The 17,343-nt window shown below is 42.7% G+C and overlaps 1 protein-coding gene and 1 long non-coding RNA gene across 2 annotated transcripts in view; one reads left to right on the forward strand and one right to left on the reverse strand.

Moving 5' to 3' along the window:
• Nucleotides 1–17,343, reverse strand: part of LOC114034995 — a 25,491-nt gene continuing 8,148 nt past the window's right edge. The window contains exons 2-3 of the long non-coding RNA XR_003568170.1: nt 2,464–2,614; nt 1–355 (exon numbers count right to left, since the gene is read on the reverse strand). This is a non-coding gene — a long non-coding RNA (uncharacterized LOC114034995). The remainder of the gene's footprint in view (nt 356–2,463; nt 2,615–17,343) is intronic.
• Nucleotides 350–1,708, forward strand: LOC114034994 (olfactory receptor 1I1). Its single transcript, XM_027850881.1, has one exon. It carries the CDS (start codon nt 770–772, stop codon nt 1,706–1,708), a length of 939 nt encoding a protein of 312 aa, XP_027706682.1. The 5' UTR covers nt 350–769.

The following is a 17,343-nucleotide window of genomic DNA, read 5'->3' on the forward strand; positions in this document are numbered from 1 at the left end:
ATAAAATAATCTTACAAACAAATAACACATAGTGACATGAGTTCAATAATAGGCCAGTTGAATACACCTCCAAATTATCTACATGGAAAAAAACTTCATGCATCTATCTCCCAATTTTCACATTCTTTGCTGTTTTGCATTCAAAAGTCAGCACAGGGTATTGATCAGTTTTAATGTCACTGTTGTCCATCAATTACAATGCAAAAGGCAGGTCAACTGTGGCATGGATAATAATCATGCTTAATTAATCTATCAAACTCAATGTCAACCTGGCTTAAATTACTCAATTCTGAGAGTGTTCCAAGATTCCAATTTCCTTTTCCAAATCCACAGCAGGATACGAGGATCTGTAAAACTAAGCATGAAATCATGAGAGCTCTTTCCAATTCCCTGGAGAGGAATTCAGCATAAACTCAATTTTGTTCCCATTATAACGTGTGAAATCTATTTCAGGCTGAGAAGGTGATAGAAAGCCCTTCTTGCTGGACTTCTATGCTACTTTGCGTAATATTGATTTATTTCTCATCTATTAGATTAGGCCACACGTTGAGGGTATGGTCTATTGTCATATTTATTTTTGTGGAAGGATTGCACACTGGGAATAAATAGTAGGTGCTTAATAAATGCGTGGACCACTTCCAATGATATAAAATGCTTTACAATACAGAAATGAGTATTACCACTATTCTATTATTAGCAAAGTTTCTGATTCCTTAGGGGTACCTGCATTTCGACTTTGTGTATCCTTCTTGGCAGACACGTCAGCTACATGGGACAAGACAACCACACAAGTGTATCAGAATTCCTCCTTCTGGGACTTTCGGAGAGACCAGAGCAACAGTGGCCCCTCTTTGGACTCTTCCTGAGCATGTACACGGTCACCATAGTTGGGAACCTGCTCATCATTCTGGCCATTTATTCTGACTCCCACCTCCACACCCCCATGTACTTCTTCCTTTCCAACCTGTCCATCGTGGATCTGTGTCAGGCATCCACCACAACGCCTAAGATGTTGATAAATATCCTGACGCACAGCAAGGCCATCCCCTACGCTGGCTGCCTCATCCAAATGTATTCTTTTCATCTGTTTGGAACTATGGACAGCTTTCTCCTTGCCGTGATGGCCTATGACCGTTTTGTGGCCATCTGCCACCCACTGCGCTATGCGACCATCATGAGCCCTCAGCTCTGCATCCTGTTTGTAGGGGGACCTTGGGGTATCACCAACCTTCAGTCGGTGGTGCACACCTCCCTGATGGCAAAGTTAACCTTCTGCGCAGACAACAAAATCCCCCACTTCTTTTGTGACCTCATGCCCCTGCTGAAGCTCTCCTGCTCTGACACCCACATCAATGAGCTGGTGGTTTTAGTCTTTGGCATCTTCATGGGCATAAGTCCCCTGGTGTGCATTCTTCTCTCCTATATCTGCATTTTCCGTGCTGTTCTGCGGGTCCCCTCCGCTGAGGGAAAACGCAAAGCCTTCTCCACCTGTGGTTCTCACCTCACTGTGGTCTTACTGTTTTATGGGACCATTTTTGCGGTGTACCTGCAGCCCTCAGGACCCACTTCCCCGGAGAAGGACAAGGCAGCTGCTGTGATGTGTGCAGTGGTCATACCCATGCTGAATCCCTTCATCTACAGCCTGAGAAATAGGGACATGAAGGGGGCTTTAAGGAAACTGATCAGCAGAACACCATCCTCACAGTAATGGAGCCACAGGCCTTGGGGAAACATGAGACAAGCACCTGGGGAACCCAAGGCAGGCCGCTTCCTGGTCATTTATGTTGCTACAACCCAAGGTCTTAAGGTATTCCACTTCAGTTATGCCTTGAAGATCACAGTAGGGAGTACCACATTTTAAAAGTGACATTAGCAAGTTGGAGAGCATCTAAGAAAGGACAGCTGGGATCAGATGAAGGGACTAAGGATGCTTAGTCTGGAGAAGAAAGATCTAGTGTTGACATGATAGCTGGGTTCTGAGTGTCCAAGAAGAGGGATTACTGGAGTCAGTATCCCAGGCTCTCAAAGGTAGATGGAACTTCAAAGGTTATTTAATCCAAACCATCTGTAAATACAAGAAGCATCTGTGATGTCATCAGCCTGGGGGAGCTAAAGGTTGGGGACTGAAAATCACCTCTGCCTCCGTAGGCAAGTCCTCAGCAAGTTACCTAAAGATTAAATGATTTGCACATCCTTACACAGTTAAGAAGCATCAGAGGCAGGATTTTGACTCATATTTTCCTAACTCCAAGCCTAGTACTCAATTCAATATGTAACACTGCCTCATACTTCCACAACAACAAGAACTTGTTGAGCCACAAAGCTGCAGAGTCAGTGTTGATCTGTATTGGTAGAGAGCATGTGTTCACAGGGAGTTCCATAAGCCAACAACTGGCAGCTCTGCGTCATTTATTTTTAAAAATCTTCAACAAAAAATCCCTCTAAGATGTCTTAGACACCTACCTGAAGAGCTCTAGTGATGGACAGCTCATGGTCTCCTGAGGCCACCCATTCCACTTTCGGACTGCTCTTAATTATTAGGAAGTTGTTTCTTACATCAAGGAAGGAGTCTATCTCTTTGCAATTTCTTCCCATTGTTTCCAGCTCTGCCCCTCTGGAGGTAAGAAGAACAAGTCTAAATTCTCTTCGAATACTTGGAGACAACTATCATGTCCATCTGTGTCCCCCACCCCATCCTCAAGTCTTCTCCAAGCTAAACATCCCCTTGTGTGTTTACAAACAGTCTTTATATGGCCCAGTCTTCAGTCCTAACCATTCTGGTTCCCTTCTTGGGATGTATCCCATTTGCCAATGACCTTCAGAAAATAAATCACTAGAACAAGACACAACAGTGCAGGATGTATCTATTTAGTGCAGAGTACAGTGGGGCAATCATCTCCCTGGTTCTAGATACCAGTCCTCTGTTATCACCTAAGAAAGCGACCTGCTGTGGGCAGCCATATCACACTCTGAGTTCACTGACCTTGCAGCCCACTAAAACCCCAGGTGCTTTTTGGGTATAAATTCTGTTCCAATCACACTTCCCCCATCCTGTACCTCTGAAGTTTCGTTTAATCCAGCGATCCCTGTTAAATTTCATCTTATTAGAGCCAGCCCATCATTCCAGCCTGGGAGATCTTTTGAAATATTGACTCTATTCCCCAACATGTTATAGTGCCCCCTCCCAGCTCTGTGTTATTCAAAGAGTTGATGAGTATATCATCTGTGCTCTTATCTAAATCACTTACAAAAAGGTTAATAAACAGCACAGGCCCAAGGAAAGTCCCTGGGACACTCCACCAGAAACCTCCCTCCAGGGTGGGGCTTCTTAACCTTCTGTCCTGAATCCCTTTGGCAGCCTGGGGAGGCCTATGGACCCCTTCTCGGAATAATGTATTTGATGAATAAAATAAAATACAAATGTCTTTGTTCAATATGAATGCTCAATGGGATAACATATGTAAAGGGTTTTGTGATACATAATATGAGCTATTATTATTTATTATAATATTAACAAAGTTCCTGATTATTTCCATTTCATGTGTCTTTCCTGGTAGACATATCAAAGAATTACAAAGGAAAACAATTATTCTGAAATGCAGTTGTCAAACTACTCTTTTTTTTAAGTTCACAGACCCCAGATTAAGAACCACTGCTCTAGGATGGCATCAAAGAATTACTCTCCTTTGGGTCTAATCACTCAACCAATTGCACCTCCACAAGGTCTCTCCCTTTTGTCCCCTTCTCTATATTCTCACCATAATCACCTTGGCTCAGGCCTTTCCGGTCTCTCACCTGGCCTTGTTCATCTGATCTCAAGCGTCTCCCCTAGCCAGCTCATACTCTATACATCTGGGAGCGATCTTCCTAAAGCACAGGCCCCATCATGTCACTCTCCTACTCAATCAACTCTTGTGTTTGTCAGCTCAACAATTATATTCAAACTCCTCTGCTTAACATTTAAAGCCTTTTGTAAGCCAGATGCACATCTCTCCTTTACACACTCTATGATCCAGCCAAATTGACCTGCTACTCCTAATGCATGATATCCAATTTCATGCTTTCATGCTTTTGCAAAAGCTGACTGCTCTCCACCCTGGAACGCACTCTCTCCTCACCTCCAAATCTTAGAATAACTACTTTCCATCAAAGGTCAGCTCAAACATCACCTCCTACATGAAACCTTTCCTCCCCTACCTCCTATTCCAATTTCTTCCAACTCTCAAATGACCTTGGATCTACTTCATAGCTATTTTGTATATATATTTTTATGTATATGTGTTCTCTCCCTTGATAGAATATAAATTCCTTACAAGCAGAGACTTGTAATTTAATTTAATTTCTATCTCTGAATCTATCTAGTTCTTCACACTATGTCTGGCAAATAGAAAGCAGTTAATAAATGCTTGTTAACTAATTAAATTATTGACTGATTGAGATATGGAGCTGGCATTGTATATGAATCTAGTCTGGCCCTGGGGACCCCAATCCCATGTATTTACTGATTCGCTCTCCATACTAACACAACCCTTTCTTTGCTGGCATCTCGAGACTGAACAAACTGATGCCATCCTCCATCATCACAGAACTCTGAAATCAGGTGGGCATCCCCCTCCTAGGGCTAGCAGGCTCTCACTTCTTTCTCACCTAATCCTTATAATTCAGTTGGCTTTTTTTCCTTTTTCTTTTCTTCTCCTTCCTTTCTTCCTTCCTTTCTTTCTTTCTCTTTCTTTCTTTTTCTAGACCTGTGATTTCATTGCTATAGGAACTCCCTCTGCCAAGGCAGTTCATCAATTTCAAGTCCTCAAGAGTTACCAAGAGCACTGAGCAATTGAGCAATTTACCTAGTGCCATAAAACCAGTAGGTGTCACAGGCAGAACCTGAACACAACTCTTCCTGACTCAAGGTTGTTTCTCTAAAGATCGGCTTCCTTCTTCCCTTGTCTTATAATCAGGCCTTTCCAAATGCCACCCCTGATTTACTGCCACCATCCACCATCCACCATCTCTGTTCACACCTGTATGACGCTGAATCCTGCTGGGAAAAGCTACCATTAATGTGTTAACTACTTTACTGCCAGACATACAACAGAGCTTTTATTCTTCAGAATCTCTATCACATTTCCTGTCTTCTCTACTCAAATCTCTTATACCAAACATCTTTGCCTCCCTCTGAGCAGATGACTTACTATCTTATTTTACTGAGAACACAGAGGTCTTCTGCCACGAGCTCCCACTTCCCCATACGCCACACCTCAAAGCCCCTCGACATCGTCTGCCTCTTTTGCTCCCTTATCTGAGGAAGAGGGGGCCCTTCTCCTTGCCAGGGCCAGCCCTTCTACGTGTGCCCTTAATCTCATCCATCCACTTATTTCTTCTGGGAGCTTGCCTCTTCCATCATAGAGCTGCTGTCTTCCACATCCTCCAAGAAAGAAATGGAGTCACCCAAACCTATCTCCTCAGTGCAGTTGGGGTTGCTCAGTGAGGGCTTTGGGATAAGAAGAGAAGTACTTTGTTCCTCCACAGACATTCAAGTTCTGCCAGACTTAGGACCTACTTCAATTGTCAACTCAATGGAGCCCCAAGCCCAGACCAGAGACCACCTCAATTCAGACAGAAATAAGACCAATTCACGTCAGCCCCACAAGTGAATGTAAGCCTAAGTTCAGTCATCACCCCCTCAGTTCAGCACAGCCCTGAGTCTTAGCCTAATCAAGAACCCAGCCCAGAGCTCAGCCCAACTCAATTCAGTCTGCTGCCCTGGATTCTAATAAGAAGGCCACACAGTATAGTAAGAAAATCACTGGACTTGCAGTTAGGAAAACCCAGATTCTAATCTTGTCCCTAACAATTACTAGTGATGGGCCTCTAAGCAAGTCATCTAACTTTAGTAGAATTGCTTTCTTCATCCATAAAATAAGGATAAAATATCACCCGTAGAACCTACCACACAGGGTAATTGTGAGGACCAAATTAAATCACGCACACACAGTAATTTGTGAACCTAACAGGGCTAGACAAATATTAGCTATTCTGGTAAGGGGATTCCCATCTTGGTCAGAGCAGCCCCAACCATACTACATAGCATCCTACTTAACAACCACATCCTCTGAAGCTATACAAATCACTGGATGGCTGGCTGATTAGCTGGCATTAGCACCAAGCTTCAATGTCCCATCCATACACATTGGGCAGCACCCCCAGCAGGCCACAACAAATCCAACAAATTGAACTCAGGTCCTCCTGCCCAGGGTCAGAAGACAGACTATCTTGTTCAAGGAAAAGCAAAAAGATCAGTGTCACTGAATCACAGAGTAAGTGGGGGATAAGAAGATCAGAAAGGTAGGTGGATGGAGGGGTTTTGAATACTAGGTTATTTTATATTTTATCCTTGAGATTAGCCACTGGAATTTACTGAGTGGGGTGTCTGTGTGTATATGTATGTGCATGTGTGCGTGTGTGCATGTGTGTGTGTGTGTGTGTGTGTGTGTGTGTGTGTGTGTGAGAGAGAGAGAGAGAAGAAAAGAGAAGGAGAGAGAGGGAGAGAGAGATGGTCAGATCTATGCTTTAAGAAAATCACTCTGACAACTGAGTGGAGGATAGACTAGAATGGGAAGAGACTTGAGGCAGGGGGACCCATCAAAAGGTTATTGTAGCCATTACCCAATAGATAAATGGTTAAAGGATGTGAACAAACAGTTCTCAAAAGAACTACAAAGCATTCACAACTACATGGAAAAAAAATGCTATAAATCACTAATAATAAGAGAAACGCAACTTAAAACAATCTTGAGATTTTACCTTCTACCAACCTGCACAACCTGCCAAAAGATTTCCACTACATACAATGGATGTTTTCCTCTACATTTTTCGTGGGCTGCCCAAAATCCTTTGGTGGACTGCAGGTTGTGCAGGCCTGCCTTATACCCTATAAACTGGAAAAAAAATGACAGAAAAGTGGCAAGTCAATGTTGGAGGAGTGGTGGAAAGATAGGCACACACACATTGTTGGTGGATCTGTGAAATGGTACAACCACAGGGCAGCGAGGTGGCGCAGTGGATAGAACACCGGCCCTGAGGTCAGGAGGACCCGAGTTCAAATCCGGCCTCAGACCAAACACTTGACACTTACTAGCTGTGTGACCCTGGACAAGTCACTTAACCCCAATTGCCTAGAAAAATTTTAAAAAAAAATTTAAGAAAAAAAAAAAGAAAAAAATGGTACAACCATTTGGGAAAGCAATTTGGAATTATGCAAATAAATCCTTGAATCCTTTGAACCACAGACTCCATTAATGGGCTTGAACCCCAGGGAAGCCATTGATAAGAAAAAAGTCCCCATATACTCCAAAATATTTATAGTAGCACTTTTTATAGCTAAGAATTAGAAACAAAGCTGGTGCCAATCAATGGGGGAATGGCTAAACAAATTGTGGTATATGAACAGAATGGAATACTACCGTGCTGCAAGAAATGATGTGTGATGAATCCAAAGAAGCTTGGAAAAATCTATATGAACTGATGTGAAGTGAAGTAAACAGATCCAAGAAAACAATATACATAGTAACTACAACAGTTTAAATCAATATTAAATTAAATGGGAAGAACAACATGCACCAAAAAAGAAGTAAATGTAACAAAATTATAAAGATCAAGTGGGACTCAAAGAGATATGAGAAGACACCTTTAACTTATGGCTTGGTGGAAGCGGGAAGTCCACAGGTAAATGCACATTTTCAGACTTTCTCAATGTGTAGATCAGTTGTGTTGACTTTTGTTCCTCTTTTAAAAAAATACTATTTGTCCTATTTGTCATTTGGGATTGTTCCCTAGCAGGAGAAGGAGGAAGGGGAGGTATACATGAGATGCACAGTAATATAAGAAACAGAAAACATTAATAATTTTTTCAGGTGTAAGGTGGTAAGTGCTTGCACCAGAGTAGTGGCAATATCAGAGGAGAGGTGGGAGCATGTCCAGATATGTTACTAAGATCAAATCAAAGGCCTCTGCAACACTTATACATGGGGGAGGGGGAGTTGAGAGAGCAAGGACTCTGGATGATAGCCTGGGTGACTTTACAATAATAGGGAACTTAGAAAGCAGAGAAGTTTGGAAGGGAAAGATAAGTTTATTTGGGACGTGTCGAGTTTAAGATGTTTACAGGACAGCCCCCTCAAGATGCCCAATAGGCAGCTGGAGATCTGAGTCTAGAGGTCAACAGAGGTGATAAGGCAGGATAAGTAAATTTGAGAATAATCAACAAAGAGTTGGTCATCCATGGGAGCTCATGAGATCACCAGGTAAAAGTCTAAACATAGGTTCCCAAAGTGGGCCATACCACCCCTGGGAGGGGTGCTGGAATGAATGGGAGAGGGGGGTGGTAGGAGCCTTGGGTGCAATTGGGGGGCACTGAATAAAAATAAGGGGGTAGCAGAAGCATAAGAAGAGAAGAAAATTTTGAAAAACCATTCATACATGTTTCATCTGTTGTGTAACAGTTAAAGTTATAGTGATTACATTATTTTCCAAACGAACACACAAAATATAAGTTATAACCAATCAGTGGTCAAGTCCACTGACAGGTCTTAACAAGCAAGTGTTGGCAAGCAAGTGAGGGAAGTCCAGCATGCATTGACAGGAATATGTGTGTGTAATGACTTGTTTACAATACAATACTATATGGTTACACGATGCAATATTGCATCATCAAAATTTCAATGCAGGAAAAAAACCACATATTTACAATAAATTAAATTGAGGTTGTGTCATTCAAAAAAAATTACATATATATATATTGAAATGATGCAAATTTCAAAATAAATTGATAACAGGTTAAAGAAAGCAGATTTCCAGAGGGGCACTGAGTAATTTTTTTTAAAGGGGGCGATGGGCCAAATAAGTTTGGGAACCTCTGGTCTAAAGAGAAAAGAGAAGAGGGCCTACAACAGAGCAGGGGGTGGGGGTGACCCACAGCAGCCGGAGAAGAGGGGTTGGGTCAATATCAGAGATGGAATGGACCAAGTTGTAACCCGTGAACTTTTAAAATTCAAAATGTCCACCATGAGTCTAGCAACTAGAGGTAATAACGGAATCTGATAATGACCATAGCAGCTATGCCTAGTGAGGAGTCCAGTTAGCAAACCACAAGCCTCCAAGCTACCCGCCTGGCTCAGGCAGGGCAGAGGCAGCACAACTGGCCACAAGTACCTTGTCCACCAGCTAGACCACATCCAGAAGTGAACCGGGGAGAGGTCATGTTTTGTAACAACCACTTTTAAGTTGGAATCCACTCTCACAAGGGACCAAATCAGTGTGTAAAGGGAAGACTGCATCCTCCTTTGTGGTCTTTTTTATATTTCGATCCCTGCCCTACCATTACCTAAGTAAATAATCACTTGGTAAATGCTAGTTGATGTCAATTGGTTTGTTGATACTGGGGAGACCTTTAACTGATCAACTGATAATCAGAAGAGGGAACACAATGAATGGGGGCTTGTAAGAAAGGGTCCTAGAGGAATCCCTCCCTCCTCTCCCCCAACTCCTCTGTGTTACCTGATCTGCTAGTGTGAGTAGGGGTTGAAAGAGTGAACCTGGAAACTATGCAACATTGGCAATAATGACATTATATGAATAATCATGAACAATTTGTGCAATGATCTATCTTAGATAATACCTATTATCTCTGGATCTCATTTAGAAGGGACCTCTGAAACCACATAATTCAAATCAGATCTGGGCAGGACTCTCCTATACAACATCTCCGAGGTCTCTACCTAGCTTCTACTCAAAGACCAGCAGTGATAGTGAAGGAGGCAGAGTCGTCCACTTCAGGATGAATCTGATAGTGAAGAATGCTTTTTTTCTTTCTATTGAGCTGAAATCTGTATACATATGATATCCACTCCTTTTCCCAAGGTCTAGACCCTGATATTCCCTTTTAGGGAGCCACCTTTTAGGCTCCCCACCCTCCAACTACCAATTTCTCAACTCCCAACACAGTTTGTGACAGATGTTGGCACATAATCCTATTGTCTTAACAAAGTGCCTCTTGTGCAAGCAATGGAAATATCAGGCTTTTGTGGGAAAAGCTTTGGACCTGGAGTCAAACGACCTTGGTTTGAGCCTTAACTCTGTCCCATTCTGGGTTTGAGACCTTGGGCAAGTCCCTTAATTTTTCTGTGCCTCACTTTTCATAGCTGCAAGAAGAATCCATCATCATAGATAACTTATTTAATATTTCATGGAGTCAGGAAAATGAGTTCAAATCCTGCCTCAGACACTTACACTTTTGGCAATCACTCAAACTTTCTCAACTTCAGGTTGCTCATCTGTAAAATGGGGATAACAACAGCACCCACCTTCCATGGTTGTGGTGAGGACAAATATGAGATGTTTGTAAAATGTTTTACTCATATTATCATTATTATTATTGGTTCATTAGTGCACATACTCCCCTTACTGCTGCAGACAGCAACCCTTCCATCTCTTAAGATGTGGTCTTGGCAAGTTGCCTTGGTCCCTGTCACTGGCCTCATACCCGAAGCTGTTCCAGCTTGGTAGGACCTGTCAGGACTCACCCTCTTCTCCAAGAAGGGCTGGGGGATGCACTCAGGTTTCCTATCAGCCAGACTGCAAAAGGCATACGCCTTTGTACAAGGGCCGTATCAGTTGGTCAGGGACCAACTCTTGTGCAGAACATTCATCTCTTCAGCCTATTTCTCTGCTTCCTATTTCTACCCTCAGGACTCTAGTATTATCCACTTGAATTATTGCCATCATCTACCAGATCTTCTTGCCTACATTCTCTCCCCACTCTGATCCATTTTTCACAGCTACTAGACCAATCATCCTTACACTCAGACCTGATCATGACCCTCCCTTGCTCAAAACCCTTCCATGGCTCAGTACTCCCAACCGAGCAAAGTTTAAAATCCTTTTCCCTGCATTCAGGGCCCTCCCCAATCTCCTACCACCCTACCCTTTGAGTCTGATATTTCATGGTAGTCTACCACGAATTCTGCATTGTAGTCAAACCATATTGCTCATGTCCCCATGCATAGATGCTGTTTTCCCAGCCTCGCTCCTTTGCTCACCCTGTTTCCCTCTGCCTGGAATGGCCTCTGACCTGAATCTCTCTCTCTCTTGAATTCCTCCCCATCATTTAAATCTGAACTCAAAAACCTCTCTTCATTCTTCCCTCCTCCGTTTGGTAAAGGCCTTAAATCCTACATAATACCTGGTTTTGTACCACTCTGATGAACGTGATCACCTAAATTTTAGTTATGTATGTGTCAAATCCCCCCATAAAAGTGTAAACTCCATGAAGGCAAGAGTTAAACCTTACAGCTTCCCCAGCATCTAGCACACAGGTTGCCAAACAAATGTTTGTTGAATGTGATTTTGTAGCAACTTGAAACGTGACCTTAATCAGGAGCCAGATCACGAGAACCACTGGAGATCTACAGTCATTATAAGGGGCATGGTAATTTCTAGAGATTTGATGGGAGATGGATAACCTAGAGTGACTCTACAACTAACTGCTAGAGAAAAACAAACTGATAAGAAAATTAGAATAAACTCTTACATTTTTAGAAGGGACCAGAGAGGACACCTAAGTTTCTCCTCCTTCCCAATGTGAGAAGCTGACATATAAAAACACAGTTTGGTTTTTATCTTATTCCTTTCCTCCTCTGCCCTACCAAGAGGAAGAGAGAAAGCACAGATGAATCAATAAAAAAACATCTACCACCAGATTGTTCAAGGGAGGGCAAATCGGGCTGTTTTCCCAGTAAGTTGGAAGAAGCCTGTCTGAAAAGTTAACAAGATCAAAGGCTGAACTTTGATACCAAGGTATTGATTCAATGTTTCAGTTTTGACATTTGATACCAAAGTATTTGATACAAATATACATTTTGATGCCAAGATGCCCTGAAGCCCCCAGAAAGCAAAGTGGGAGTTGCATATGTGCCTAGGAATAGCTTTCAACTCAAGTTTAAAATTATGTTTTACATATCATTTACCTTGGAGGAAGGCCAGGATTGAACTGAATAATGATTTAGAATAATTAAGATTAAGGAGAAAGATACCTAGATGTTTATATTACTTTGATTTGTTCTCATTGTGTAACTTTCAAAATGGTAATTAGTAAATGCTATATTAACATTTAATTACGATAAATTTATACTAAACCTATTAATTAGCATAAACATGTTATATTATCTATATATAAAAAGTTCTTTTACTTTAAAAAAAAAACCTGGCGGAAGAGCACACAACGGTCTTTAATTCAATTAACTCCATCTATGGGAAATTTAGTTATCTGGGACATTCAAGTGAATTCAACAAACATTTATGATGGGTCTTCTGCATACAACACTCAGATGCTAAGGCGGAAAGGAAAGATGAAGTTAGACACAGGCCTCGGCCACAAGGGGGCTCCAAGGCCACAGCCCAGACCCATCATCCTCAGCTGAAATGCAGGAACATTACCTGGAAGGAGATCTAAAGATCCCATGCATGGCCAGCCACGTGTCCTGGAAAAGGCCTGGAAATATTGCCGGTATTCTCCCATCACTGGCTGCCCTCCTTCCAGACAGCTTCACCCTGCATCACCTGGGAAGATGCAACTGCAGCTTGGCCGGGTTTAAATTTTTCCTTCTGGATACTCGTCCCTGCCACTGACCCCAGGAGGGCACAAGACAGTCACAGAACAGACCAGACACTCTTTTCTCTCTCCAAGAGTTACACAATACAGATAAAGACTGAGCATTTTTTGCCAAAGTGACCTCTCCTTAATAACTTGAAGTGCTCAATAAATTATCGTAAGTACTCAGTTAAGGACCATCTTTACTGATGGGAACTATAGGCTGCTGGAGATGCAACGGATAGAGCACTGGGCCTTAAGTCAGGAAGACCTGAATTTAAATCCAATCCCAGACACTTACTAGCTGTGCGATCCTCGGCAACTTGGTTAACTTCTATTGGCCTCAGTTCCTCCATTTGTAAAATGGGGGTAAAAATAGCACCTACCTCCCTGGGCTTTTATAAGGATCATATGAGATAATATTTATAAAGTGTTCTGCAAACCTTAAAGTTATTACTATTGCAATACAAGGTTTACAAAGTATTTCCCCCACAACCACTCTATAAGGGAAGTAATGCAAGTATTATCCCCATTTTACAACAGGAAAACTGAGACTTGGGGACAGGAAGTCACCTCCCCAAGGTCACACATATATTGAATGATGAGGCTGGGATTGGTACTTAGTCTCTAGGCTTCAACACCAAATTTCTTCCTTAATAAAAATCTAAATAAAATAGCCCTTCAAAACAACTAAAAATGAAAATAGAGAGATTTAAACTTAATTTACTTCTCTCTGTCCCATCACCACCCTAACTTCAGCCTCCATCTACCATCCCTGGATTGGTTTTAAAGCTTCCCCTCACAATCTGCCCCAAATAGCTGGGTTGGCCAAGAGTCTCTGGCTACCAGTTCCTATTCCTTCCTCTTTCCTGTGTTCTCTGTTTTCCCTGAGTTGGTTATGAAGGGCACATGCTCCCTCAGACATTTCACCCTCTCAGTTGACATTTATTTTCCAAAACACAGATGGAGAGAATTTTACACTTTACCTTTTTAGGAGCAAAAGCAGTAAGCCTCTCCTGTTCCTACCCTTAGGCATAGCATTGACTCTGCCTTCACATCAAGTCAGCGAGGCCTGCTGATTCTTCTCACACCACACTCTCTCCTTCATCCATTTCTCTCTAGTCTCTCTTCCACTACCCTAATAGCGGCCCTCATGACCTCCCACCTGGACGGACTCCTTATGGGTATTTCCCCCACCAATCCAACCTTCACACTGCCGCTACCAGGATAAACGTGATTAAGCACAGATCTAGTTATGAAACTTCTGCTTAAAACAAAACCAGTGGTTTCTTATTGTCTGCCAAGTAAAGTCTAAACCCCTCTGCCTGGAATTCAAGGCTGTTCCCTTCATAACCTGAAGGCACACCTCCTTTCCAGTCTCCTCTCACATTATTCCCCTCCATTCATTCTACTCCTCTGGACAAGCTGGACAACTATCTGACCCAGAAACATGCCCTGTGTCCTCATGCCTCCACACGTTGGCTCAGGCCACTTCCTGTGCCCAAGCTGCCCCTGATCCCCATCTCTGTCTGCTGATAATCCTATAAAGCCCAACTCAATCACCACCTTCTACCAGCTTTCTCTGACCCCTCCAGTTTGTAACCATCCTCAGACTCACATAGCCTTTGTTTCCACCTCTTTAATGCACTCACGTACAGTCAATCCTCAACATTTTTGTGTTTAACTTTCACGACTTCAAGCATTCCCATGGTTTTACTAGGAACTTCATTTTCACTCTCCTGATGGCAACCATATACATTCAGGGCTGTGCACAGTAAAGAAAAAAATAAGAGGCTCAATGCATGCAAGTTTGTGGAGTGGCTGGTATCCTACTAAGTGCTTCCCTAGTCTTGTTCACCTACCCTAGTAAAGAGCTCCCATACGTTCTTTGCATGTTTTCATTGTTCGCCTTTACAACTCATTTTGTGTTGCAATTATGGCCCCAAATTTCAGTGCAAATCCTTTGGGCTTTAAGGTGACGTCAAGACTTTGCCAGTATTGGAATCCTCTGACGGCAGCAACTAAAGTTCAAGCAACCTCTCCCTTGGTTTTTAGAGGGTGGCCAAGGTAGAGAGGTTTATACCAGTTTAGTATACTAAACCCTCACACCACCATCAGGCACAGCAGAAGGCAAGATAGAGGTTGTTTTCATTTTAAGAATATTACTTGCTGTGCAGTATTTATGTCACTATAGATTTCATGTGTTATAAAAAAAGTGAATATTGTCTGAAATTAGTGTTTTTTAGGTTGGTTTTTTTTTTTTTATTGCGGGAAGGTAAACCACTTCGAGAACTGAGATTCAGAAATGTGGAACAAGGTCAGGGTCATGGTTCAGAGAGAGAAGGTCAACAAGAAGCTGAGAAGCAGCTCAAGGTCTAATGGGAAGAGGAGAGTTATTTGCTAACAGTGTATTCATGTATGCAGGCTCTCCTTGATCTGCTAAGGCCACCTTGCTCTGCACTTGGCTTCCTCTGGGCCACTGGCATGGAGTCTCTCGGGGCAGACAAACCTAACCTCTGCCAGGTTTGCTCCTTTAAGAGTGAAAGAGGACATGGCAGCCTGTTTGGCCTGCCATTAAAAGGATGCTACCATGACACACATACTGAACTCAGCCAATTGTCTTCATGGATGGGAGCTCAGCTCACAACCTGGTCTCTCTAGCTTCTTCTGATCCTGGTTTGTCCTCAAATCTTCCTTCCTGCTCATTTTAGTCCCATTTCCATCTTCCTGATCCTGTGTGGTAACTTAGCTTGGACTCTACTTCATTTTTTCAATAGTATTTTATTTTCTCCAATTCCGTGTAAAGACAATTTTAAACATTTTAAATAAAATTTTGAGTTCCAAATGTTCTCCCTTCCTCCCCCCTTAAGACAATAATTTGATGTTTGCCTCTAATTCTGCTGATCCTCTAACATAATGCCTGTCTCCTTCTATCTAGATTTTGACCATGCAACTGCTCCAAAGACTGTGACCCATGATGTATTCACACAGTGAAAACTATGAATATCTATTTTTTCAGACCAAGATATGAAGTCATATGGAAACATGTAGGGCTCCTTCATCATACATACACACTCACACATAGGCATGCACATTACAATCTATAAATCTGGGCCTCGCTGATAGTACCTTCCTGTGAGATTACCTTCCACCACACACACACACACACATATACACACACACACACGTGTGTATATAGAGAAATAGATCTTATAGACGCCTACTTATTTTACAGGTTATCTCCCCCATTAAAATGTGAACTTCATGAGAATGAGAACTGTTTTGTCATTCTTCCTATCTCCAGCTCTTAGCACTATGCTGGCACACAGCAGGCACTTAATACATGCTTGTTGACTGACGACTAGACAGTACAAGTAATACTGTCCCCATTTTATGTGTGAGAACCTGGGGCTCAGACCTTGCCCAAGCTGGCAAAGCTGCTAAGTTGGGCCTCAAACCCAAGTCATTTGAGGATCAAAACGAGTCTTCTATGCATGATATACTATTTACATTGGGCTTCAGAATTTCACATCTTCCCCTCTGAGCTGTTGTGTGGATGGAATAATTTATGTAATGTAATTGGCCAACTTTAAATTGCCATGTACATCTGAGTTATTACTGTTGTCTTTTGTAACTCTAGAACCAATTCCCTTTTCACCTGGAAGTTGGAACCTCCCACAAGGCACTGTTTCCTCTGACCTAGGTGACACATATGGTCTAGAGTCCCATCTCCTGCCACAGCCCATGGATGAAATGCAGCTGTGGGACTCTCAGAGTGAACCTATTTTCCTGACTCCCCTCATCAATTCCTTTTTCATCACATTAAAATGAGCTTCCATCCTTTCTCCAAGCTGTTATAAAGTTCAGAGAAAAAGCAACACTTCAGGGATGCCTGTGCCCATTGAGGCCCTTTCCTCCGAGTTCTCCAGGTCTTGGGAGCGCTTAAAGTAGGAGGGGGAGATGGGCACTATCAAAAACTACACAGAGGTCGACTAGAATGAGGACTTAAAAGAGGTGACAGGATTAGCAGCTGAGACACTAGTAGCATTGGAGAAAGCAGTTCCAGTAGCTATAGTGGTGGGGCTGAAAGCAAATGAGCGAGAGGACAGAAAATGGAGGCAAGAAGTTTAGCTAATCCTTTCTAAGAGTATGACTATGAAAGGAAGAAGAGATGGAGGAGCTAAGTTTGAGGGGGATAGGTCAAGTGAAGCTTTTTAAAGATGGGGAAACCCTAAATGTTTTTAGGCAACGGGAAAGAAGGCAGTGCATAAGGAGAGACTGAAGATGAAGGAAAGAGGGGGAATGTGCCAAGGGGTAAAATCTGGGAGAAGTCAACAAGCACAGGTAGAATCAACACATGTGGATGAGCTGGGCTTGGCCAGTTTCAACAGAGACTGGAGGATAGAATGGGAGGGGATGCTGAAGAGGACATGTAAGGCATGGAGCAGGGGAGAGGAGGAAGACTCTGATTTCCCAGGAAAGCAGGAGACAATGTCCTCTGCTGAGAGGAAGCAATGAGGAGGTGCTATAAGAGCTTGAATACAGTGGTTCAGAACAGCCCTGTGGAGACCACACCAGAGACAATCAGAGAAGGGAAGCTAGGTGGTACAGTGGATAGAGCACTGGCACTAGTCAGGAGGACCTGAGATCAAATCCAGCCTCATACACTTAATAGCTGTGTGACCGTGATTGCCCCTAAG

This window comes from Vombatus ursinus, unplaced genomic scaffold (assembly GCF_900497805.2).
Source record: "Vombatus ursinus unplaced genomic scaffold, bare-nosed wombat genome assembly UNPS02009173.1, whole genome shotgun sequence".
Lineage (NCBI taxonomy): Eukaryota > Metazoa > Chordata > Mammalia > Diprotodontia > Vombatidae > Vombatus > Vombatus ursinus.

Bases quoted from the DNA above. Each gene is read 5' to 3' on its own strand.
- LOC114034994 (XM_027850881.1), top strand. From the start codon at position 770: ATGGGACAAGACAACCACACAAGTGTATCAGAATTCCTCCTTCTGGGA.